Raw genomic sequence first — 10,800 nt, 5'->3', positions numbered from 1 at the left:
TCTCGCCTCCGCGTAACGACCATCAGTGCACCTTACCCCTGCCCGTTTGACCCTTATTAGGGTAGTTGGGCAGTATCCTGCACCTAAGGAAGTAAATAATCTACCATGCAGCCAGATGGCGAGTCTGATATATTCTATTATTATTATTTGCTTAATTATTTTGGCCTTGCAAGATTTGTTTAGCTGATAGGTGAATAGACCTATGAATATACCACTCGGCCACGGCACCACCATACATACACTCAAATATATTATCATGTCAAACACACACACGCAAAATCAATTGGTGTAACTCATCTTCATTAAAACATGTCATTAAAAACTGACATTCGTTTCCACAGAATAATATATCATGTTCATGGGCATACTCTGTGCATATAAATTTCTGTAATCCTTTCTTTGTTGGAGCTAACAGTGACAGATCATCTGCAAATCCAAGACAACCCAAATAAGATGCCGTTTATGTAAAATTTATGAATTATAGGACAGGGAAAATATTATTTGAAAAATATTGATAAACAAAAGATATTTACATTAAAAAATAGAACGTGACTCTTCTTTTATAAACTGTCACACGCGATGTTTGAGGAAAATACAATAGAAAATGTATATAGTCTCGGCTGGTGTAATGACATCTTTGTCTTTTATTATACTGAAATGTTTTGGTAGACCGTTTTGCGAGAGACGTACTAGACATATAGTTATATAAAACAAAATCGTCACGTGCAAATGACGTGCACATAATGATAACTGCATGTGACCTTTTTTTTAATATATATAAAATAAAATCACGATAAAACGTGACTCCTTTTTCATAAACTGTCACACGTGATATTTCAGGATAATAAAAGTAAAAATATTTATTATCTACCATGTCTACTGGGTTGGTAGACCTGAATGTCATATGCGAGACATGAATAGATATATATCTATTCAATAAGAAAATCGTCAAATGCAAATAAATGCATTACATACGCGAACAAATGAGGATGACTATGGCCTTTTTGAAACGTATAAAATTCATTATGTATGTGAATCTCGGCGCACTCTGGAATCATCAGAGAAAGCTTGAGGTAGTGGATCAAGAATGTCATTCAAGGCGACAATGAAACTTCTTTGGCTGGTGATGGTGGTCATGATAATGACCACGAGCAGCAATGGAGGCAAAGTCAGACCTAAACCCATTGACGATCGATCGGACGAGAACGATTCGGACGACAGCAGATCTGACGAGATTGACGAAACCCAGTCCGATCAAAACCTTCCACCCGGTCCTTCTTTTCCTTCTCCTAATTGGTTCCTTTTCCTGAAATTATTTTTGAAAGATCTTCCGCCAACTGTAAGTATCATATGATACCTTGATTGATTTTAGCATTAACCCTTTCTTTGATCATTTTTAAACGAAGATTACTTCATTAAAATAGACCTGTTTAAAAAAAAATCAAGCTTTTTCTTAAACATCAAAATGTTTTAGCAGCTCTTAATCTGCCAAAGAGGAAAGTGCTGAAATAATTTTTCTATGATTTATATTAAAACCTTTTCGTAATTCATTTCATTTCATTTTCCTTAATTTTCTCCATTTTCAAAAACAAATTAAATGCCAAACAATAAGTAAATACAACGTTGAGGAAATGACTCTTGGATGGAGAAGATATTAAAATGAACATTGAGAGGCGTGCCAGGGGATGGCGAGAGTGAGAAGTGATAGTGTAGTCCTTATACAGGACTGTAAATCAGGTGAAAATAATGACTTGGAGTAGAAGAGGATTGATATGAGTTGAGAAGGAGCGACTACGGTGACGGACAGCCAAGCTGCTCAGAACGCCAAAACCTCATCGGATTTACTCTCCACCGACTCTTCTATACTCTTCGTCGTTAACCTTCTCAATATTGTCAGGACTTCACCTCATCCTTTCAGCTCTCTATGTATCTTTTATATAGACACCGGCATATGAGCAGCTCTTTCAGGTTGCTCAAAAGAACGTGGAACTTGGACTTGATGGTGGGATTCTTCAACTCGACGTCGACTATATCGGAACAAAGATGACATTCATCAACAACGTTGATTACTTGAGGGAGGCATTTGAACAAGATATATTCTTAGATACGGACATCAAGTCCAACTTTGCCAATTTACCGCTGCCATTGGCTGGTAGGTATAAATCTTAATAAAGAAACTTTTGTACGCATAATGACCACAACAACATTGATTCACATTAACCTTTAAAAATCTAGTATTAAATGGGTGCTAGAATAAAAGTTTATTTTCATCACATAATAGACCGTGCTATTCCGGCGTTCGAGCTGATGATGCCATACGCCATTATCCTCTTATTTTGTTATATAAAATTATACACTCTTAGAAATGTTGGGCAACATATTCAATTCAATTCATTCATTTTCTCTTTCAATCTTTTTACATTTACAATGATAGTTCAATATACATATTTACAATATATAACATATAAATCATTTCTATAATACAATAATACTATGAAATCGAAAGAGGAGACCAACTAAAAAGCAGAGCTTGTAGGGTGAAGGTCCCCTTTCATAAGTACATTTTATGAATAAAAAATGAGATAGAATAAAGAAATAAACAATACATATATATGATGAAGAAAAAATAAACAAAAATTGAAAATAAATAAAAATAAATGAATCAGTATATACTGTATACAGAAATCATAAAACGATTAAACATATATACAAAGAGAAATTAGCAAACACATTTACATATTAAGTTCTGAATTACTTTGTGAAAAAAAACGATAATCTAGTATGAATTCAGAAGACATTTTTTAAGTTTTTCCTTTGAAATTTTGTATTGAATTACATTGTATAATATCCTTTGAAAAAGAATTCCATAATTTTGGACCAGTAAAAACAAATGTCTTCTGTGCAAACGATGTTCTATTCAGAGGTAAATGAGAGGAACTTGCCTGGCGAGTAACGAGTGAAGTGCTTATGGATTGTATTATTTTTTACAAACATATCATTAAAAAGTTAACGGTAATTGTTTATTAATAAACTTGTACATTAACTGTCCAAGTTGAAAATAATATAAATCTTTAACCTTCAATACTTTATTTTTCAAAAACAGAATATTTGAACTAGACAAATCAGCACTCCGAAGTGCAGTCACTATACACGTTCTTTAAGAGCTAAATCAGCACTTCATTTTTTAGAGTGTAAGTAAGCTGGAAAGGAGGTTAAGAAATTATTTTGTTATTGCCCATATATCTGCAATTATAACTGTACAAAAATTTGGTTTGAAATATGCAAATAAAAGTAACATTACTTGAAAAAAAGAAGACTATCGCATGTACCGTTGCTGAAAAAAGAGGTGCCGATAGGTTTTACCAACGCTATTGTTGGAATTAAGAAGTGCCGATTAGATTTCACCGTCGCCGTTGTTGAAATCGATAGATGCCGATTAGTTTTTACCGTTGAAATTAATAGACCCCAATTAGATTTAACGGGTGCTGGTATTAACATTAACTAGGCGCCAATTAGTTTTAACCGGCGTTGGTGTTGAAATTGCGTAGCGCCGATCATTCGCCGGCCCCCCACCGTTAGAATCCAGAGGCTTTGATTTTTTTTTTTCGGCATCGAAGTTAATACGACATTATTTTTTAGAAATCACTTCGCTGACGCTTTGTATAACGCAGATAATCCTTTATCAAAAGCCCTTCAAGCAGCCTTTGTCAAAAATCGGATAATCAAAACAGCAGTGTCGTACTGGATTCTGGACAAACGACATAATTATTTGCATAGTTTTTCTGGTCTGCATCTTAAGACAATTACTGTTGACAGTGACCACTGATTTGATGGGCATATTCTATAGATTGTGAAAGTTGAAGAAAGCGTTTGCTAAGTGGATGCTAAAATACGCTATCGAAATCAATAGACGACGATTAGTTTTCACCGGCACACACGGACGCAATAGGGCCAATTAATTTAAACCGGCGTCGCCGGTGTTGGAATTGAGTAGCGCCGATAAGTATTCAACGGCGTCGGTGGTATAGAATCAAGACGCTTTGATTGGTTTTTATCGGCGGCGGTTGAGAGGCGAAAAGCACCGATTTTTCTTGAACTGGTGCCGACTTTAAGTGGCGCTTATTGTTCTTGATCGACGCCGATTTAAAGTCAGGCAGTGCCATTTTTTTCTTGATCGGCGCTGATTGATAACCAGTTGGCGCTGATTACTATAGATTGGCACCGGGTACGACACAGGAAGCCCAAAATATTCTTAACCAGCGACGGTTTAGAACCAGGAAAAAGGGAATAGATTAAGATGATTCAATGCTTATCTTTTAGCGGTGTCGAAATAGCCCCCCCCCCCTCCTGGATCCGCCAATGGAAAATGTTTCCACTTTTCTATGTAAAGAATTAATTTTCTTCATTTTTACGATTGTAACATGCATGGACTGTTCACATGGGGGCGTCACTTGGACATTTTGATGCAGAGTGAAGACCAAGATTTCGTTGCGATGGTGCCTACATATATGTCTCACGACCGCCGCTCCCTCCCGCGTGCACGACATTGAATTTCAAACAATACGTCTGTGGATCGATATGCCTCTTATAGATTTTTCTGTGAAACTTTCTACAATGAGGAGAGAAATTTCTTATCTGAGAGCGAGCCATGGATATCACGTAGGTAAAAAAAAATCAGAAGGAGTTATTTATTTTGTAAAAATATTCTTTGCAAATAAAAAAAAATACATGACAAAATTTATATTGATACCTGGCTTCGTCAAAATTTTATACACTGTCATTGATTTTTACAAGCGAGCGAGCGATGCAAGAAAAGGGTATACATTTACGTTAAGGCAAGATCAAATACAGCAGGGACGATGGTAAAGTTCGACCATCTCGCTCATCTATATAGATTTTTTTACTTTCCAAAACTATACTTTAGCAAAGACGGATCAAGGGGGCCCGAGGGTTCCGAGCCCCCTATGGGCGGAGCAAGAAAAATAGAAAAGGGGGGAGATTAGATGGCAAGATCTCAGATGCAAGATCTTGTCATCTGATCATCTCTCCCACAGGATGTTAGACATGATGAGATCCGAGATCTTGCCATCTGATAAATTCTCTCCTAACATGCCTAAACGGTATAGATATGACGAGATCCAACATCTTATCATCTGATCATCTCTCTCACAGGATGTAGACATGACGAGAACCAAAATCCTGCCATCTGATCATCACTCCCACAGGATGTAGACATGACGAGATCCGAGATCTTGTCATCTGATCATCTCTCACACGGGATTTAGGCATGGCGAGATCTAAGATCTTGTCATCTGATCATCTCCCCCACGGGATGTATATATGACGAGAGATTCGAGATCTCGTCATCTTACCCTTTTCCCTCACTGCCTAAGAGATGTAGACATGACCAGATGACTATATGAACATCTGGGTTGCACTTGCACTTTTAAGCTTCCGGAAGAATCCGTTTGCATCTATTAGCATCACCATCCGAATCTCTGTAATAAAAGCGAGCGCAGGGAACGATTTTTGTTTTAAATGCATGCAAACGTTGGTATCGACAAATGCATAAAGCATTTTCATATAATTATTTTGATGCAAGATAAAAGAACAATTTAGATACTTGGATCTGGCCGTACCGGGAATTGAACCCCGGACTTTCATTGTTTTGTCTGGCGCCTTGATATTACTCGGCCACGGCACCTCTCCAAGGGAACGAGTGTTGGTTGAAGTGTAAATTATAAAATCAGGCAATAAAGATCATATCTAAAACCATACATTTATATCATATTTTTGCTCCACAGATCTTTTTTATTTGGTCAACTCACTTTTCAATCACGAACCAACAAAACGAGCAACAAACTCCTTTTTTTATATTCCCGACAATGTCCATTTGTCAATATTTGTCAAATTCACTGATACGATGAAAAAATAATTCTGTTCATCTTTACTTAATTTTACTGAAACGGAGAACAGTTTCACATCAGATCCGGGACACTTCTTCAGCTTGACTGAACTGGCGGGGAATCTACAGTGCGTTGGCGCCAAGTGGTAACTTCGATTTCCCACCAATTCCGCTCCCTCACTTAACATCGAGTATACAGTTCTCATTTGACAGCTCAATTCAGATTGTGTACAACGGTCAGAGCATAAAACCGCCTCCGCTGTACGTAGGGCAAAAGCATTCCCTTGTCAATCATGTCTAGAATATCTACATACAGCTCAATTAACTTTCAACTCTTTTTCGATATAGGTACTATTCGAAACAATGGTTCGGCTCATAAAGAAATCCAAGACTTTGTCAAGCTCACCATCAAGAACCCTGACTTCATGGAGGAAATTGTAGCTCCACGAATCGACGAGGCGCTTCTAGTCTTGATAGATAAGTTGAAGGAAAGCACTGGCGATGTCACGGTCATCGAATCGCTGCTTGGTTACAGCCAAGACCTCTTTCAACGCATAGCATTTGATGGACCTGGCAGTTATGATTTGTCACCAGGTTCTTTTGGATCCAATCTCAATACTATAACGTACCAACTGTTCGAACCACTCTTATTTACTCCCAGACCAGGCGATTCATCCGAGGTGAGGATCTCTTCTTTTCAGTTTATGACCAATCGGCAAGTATGGGTGTGTGGCCCCTCGGACCCTCCTTTGACGCCTTGCCAGCCGTTCCTACGCATATCATTTTCACGCTTTTCAATGGCCAACGCGTTCTCCCCCTGTCCTTTAATTCCCCAGCATCCCCATTAGTAGAGAGCTGTCTCGCTCTTAAAGGTCAAGTCCACCTCAGAAAAATGTTGATTTGAATCAATACCGAAAAATCAAACTAGCACAACACTGAAAATTTCATCAAAATCGGATGTAAAGAAAGTTATGACATTTTGAAGTTTCGATTTTTTTTTCACAAAATGTTACTCATTATTTCTTTTGTGTTTCATTGAATTATACAATATTTCAGTTTAAAATTTACAGATTTGACAATAATGACCAACTTGACTCAACCACAACATGTTAAACAATATTAATTCCACATTAGATCAGGGAGGAATAAAACTTTATATCCCATAGAGGAGAAAATTAAAATATTTCATATTTCGTATAATAAAATACAAAAGAAATAGGGAGTTAGTGATGTCACCACTCCCCTCATTGACCAGGATGTGCATATAACTGTTTCTGAAATAAAGCAAAACTTGAAAATGTCATAACTTTCTTATTTTACATCCGATTATGATACAAATTTTCAGTGGTTTGCTTGTTGGATTTTTCTCTTTTTATTCAAATCAACTTTTTGTTCGGGTGGACTTGTCCTTTAACCACTCACAAGCCACTTATTTCATACGGTTTTATATTTGACAAGTCAAAAAAAGGTCTTCAACCACAAATAATGGATTTTGTACCAGAAAAAAGTTTGACAAGCAAAAAAAATAAAGGTTTTCAACCACAAATAACGGATTTGTACCAGAAAAAAAAAAGAGAGAAAAAAGGTCTTCAGATTCAATTATGGCTCGTCAGGGGGGGGGGGGGAGGGGGCAGGGATACGTCCCTTGCATGGGTTGTGACTCGTCAGGGGGGGCAGTCTGCCCAATCTGCCCCCCGTAGGTACGCTAGTGCTGTTTCCTAATCCCAGTACCTCTCCGTCTAACGTCATCATGGTTAAACCCCTTTGGTTTGCTATCAATTGCAATGATTAGGCCTACTAGAAGGTCTGATTGCCGTTTGATACGTCCAACCATTGTAGGTCCGCGTTACAAACGTCACTAGGTCGATTTGTCCTTTATTCTAATGCCAAGATAGTCTTATTTCAATTTAGTGTACATAATACTTTGTACCTATAAACCAATCCTCGTTTTACTTATAACTTTCCCTCGCTACTTTTTAAGATCGAAAATAGTATCAGTGCAATAAATTTCTACATTTTGCTATCTGATTCATAATATAGTGCTAAAATAAACTTAAAGCTAGAATTATGAAATGAGGTTTATCTTGTTTGGCTCCAGATGTTTTAAATGTCATTTTTTTTTCTTTTAACCATTTTGTTAATTTCAGTTGAGAGGCGTGGTATCATACCTTCAAGATCGTACATCAGCGGCTGCCAGCAACACAGATTCTCTTGCAGGACGTCTAAAAGATTACCTAGCTAACCTTGACTCCCCTATTGCACAGCCAGAGGACGCTTGGCGGTTTATGTTTGACATATTTTTGGCAGGCAGGACCAACGTTGCTGAAGGACTCGCTTATGTTATTTACCATCTTGCTGAAGATCAGGACCTTCAGAACAGGGTAATTCTTTTTTTTCGATACGTTTGTAGGCCTGATCCCATTTGACCATGGAGGTAGCATGATTTGACTAAAAATTTAGATGATGGTTCAGCGGTAGAACGCCCGCCTCAGAACGGGAGGTCGCGGTTTCGATATATTTTTTAAACAGAAAAAAAAGGTTTAATAATGATCCGTCAACACCGCTAAATGCTAAAATAGCAAATACAAGCAAAGAAATACAAACTTTTTGTCAAACTTCTTTTTATTGATTTCCCACTTTCTCTCCCTCTCTGTTTTTATATATTTCTCCCTCAGATTCGTCAGGAAATCAATGGTGTTGATTCTGACGTTACTTACGAAGATCGCTTGAAGATTCCACGCACGATGTCTTTCCTCTACGAGATTCTCCGCGCCCATACATTGGTTCCATTTGGACTGACACACGTGGCGAACGCTGATGGGAAAATAGGTGGCTTCGATGTAAAGAAGAACACCAGGATCATACCAAACCTGTATGCCATACATAACAACCCGGACGATTGGAAAAACCCTGACGTCTTCAATGCCACGAGGTTTCTGCGATGGAATGGCGAAGAACTGACGTTTGACCCGATATCTGTCAATGCCAGTAGAGTGACACCATTTTCTGCGGGTGAGTCTTTTTTCTAAAGAGACAGGTAATCCACAGTTATACTTGCGCGGAGACAAAATAATCCACAGTAACTGAAATGTGTATTGCATTATTTATGTGTAAACTCGTATATCACATTCTGTCTTAATTGATTTACCTTGCTTTGAGTCAATAGGATCTCTTGCAACATGGATCACTCTGACAACATTGATGAATTGGGCGGATCCGAAATATCTTTTTATTTTTTTATCAAAGGATAAAGCCGAATTTTCAATGACAACCATACAGCTTTACCCAAACCAGATTTCTAATAATTTGTGTTCAGTTTCACACCTATTTCACTCTCTTTTGTCCAACCCTTTGATATCCATGCAGGGAAAAGATCCTGTCCAGGAGAGCTGATCCCTCGGATGACTTTCTTCAAAACTACCATAAGCCTGCTCCGACACTTCCAAATTACTCTGTCGTCGGAAATGAAATTCGATATCGAAGAAAATTTCAGTGCGTTCTTCTTGAAGTCACGGGAATATCAAGCTGTCTTTGAGCCCCTTTTGTGATGGACCCATATCCAAACAAGATGAGAAGGAAGTCGACCCTTAATGTAATAGAAACTATTATGTAGTCATACCTATGCAGATTATAGTCTAGTTACGTTAACAAGATTTAACCATGATTTTTCTGAATGGCTTTTGACAAATTATATTCACTTAAATGCATCATATATTTTTTTAATGAAGGCTTTCAGCATTTCGTAAAGATTTTTTCCAGGGAAATTTTGGCCATTAAAGGAAGTTTCTGAGGAGAATAATAAAAATGATAAAGAATGATGAACTAGAAAACTGTAGCACACATGTTTTTGTTGTCATATATCTGTGGAATTGTTAGGACAGTGCATGTGTACCATGAATTTCACTGATATTGCGATCTTCCTTTTATAGAAAATTCTAAGACGTGCAAACGATATAATCATATTTTTAACCAAATTAAGAGTTGAAAGATATACATGCTTGCTATTTTGTTATCAGTTTGTAATGCGTAATTGTAAATCCATCTTAGGTCTTTAAAACCAAAATCGATACATTGAAATAGTATCTTACAGTGTGGCCTTGTTAAATAAAAAGATGTTCTATATTCCCATTACATGCATTTTACCTTCAGAAGTTTTGAAAATGAAATCCTGGGTCCCATTTCATAAAAGTTACAGTCACGTCCATGAAATCATTAATTTTGATTGGCTATTCAATGCTGTTGCCATGGTAGTGAACTGGTAGTGCAATGGGGCCCTAAAGTGAAAAATAGACCTAACCCAAATCAAAGGCGGGTTTGGGGAGTTGCTTCTCCCTTTTTCTTATTGGCAGTGAAAATAAAAACGAGAGAAAGAATATAAAAAAAGCAGAAGAAAGTGAAGAAAACGAAGAAGAAGGAAGGGGGGAGGAATATAGGATAAAAAAAACACAATAAAGAAGGGGGCAAATGATACTGCCATAACACTTCACTTGAGTATTGTAATGAATAATGTTCCGGTTGAAATTAACTATTGTTATGAGTGTAATTGTGTTCCTGTAAATGAAATAAAAGAAAATAAACAATGTTCATGTTCACGAAAGAATTGCTTCATATACCCTAGCATTTAATATACTGAGGAATTACCTCAATCATTAAGATCTATTCATCAAAATTTTATCAATATAACAATGGCGGCGGATGAAGGAGGCCGAGACGGCCGTCCCAAATAAGTTGCCGTTTCTGTAAACTTTGTGAATTTTAGGATAGGGAAAATATAATCTGAAAAAAAAATGACAAACATATGATATTTGCATTGAAAATTAAGAACGTGACTCTTCTTTTAAAAACTGTCACACGCGACATTTGAGGATAATACAGGTACTGTAAACTCGGCTAGT

At 37.2% G+C, this 10,800-nt stretch overlaps 1 protein-coding gene across 1 annotated transcript; it reads left to right on the top strand.

Annotated features, from left to right (window-relative positions):
• The first annotated feature begins 5,986 nt into the window (after positions 1–5,986).
• LOC121406527 (farnesoate epoxidase-like) lies at positions 5,987–10,239 on the top strand. Its single transcript, XM_041597538.1, has 4 exons — positions 5,987–6,585; positions 8,053–8,286; positions 8,581–8,917; positions 9,272–10,239. The coding sequence occupies exons 1-4, from the start codon at positions 6,199–6,201 to the stop codon at positions 9,451–9,453; spliced, it is 1,140 nt and encodes a 379-aa protein (XP_041453472.1). The 5' UTR covers positions 5,987–6,198; the 3' UTR covers positions 9,454–10,239.
• The last annotated feature ends 561 nt before the right edge of the window (positions 10,240–10,800 follow it).

Source organism: Lytechinus variegatus, chromosome 1 (genome assembly GCF_018143015.1).
Source record: "Lytechinus variegatus isolate NC3 chromosome 1, Lvar_3.0, whole genome shotgun sequence".
Lineage (NCBI taxonomy): Eukaryota > Metazoa > Echinodermata > Echinoidea > Temnopleuroida > Toxopneustidae > Lytechinus > Lytechinus variegatus.
Note: the sequence above shows the minus strand (reverse complement) of the source record. Positions and strands in the feature narration are given on the sequence as shown.

Coding starts and splice junctions, on each gene's coding strand:
- LOC121406527 (XM_041597538.1), top strand. CDS start 6,199: ATGTCTAGAATATCTACATACAGCTCAATTAACTTTCAACTCTTTTTC. Junction 6,586..8,052: donor GACCAGGCGATTCATCCGAG/GTGAGGATCTCT, acceptor TGTTAATTTCAG/TTGAGAGGCGTGGTATCATA. Junction 8,287..8,580: donor ATCAGGACCTTCAGAACAGG/GTAATTCTTTTT, acceptor TTTCTCCCTCAG/ATTCGTCAGGAAATCAATGG.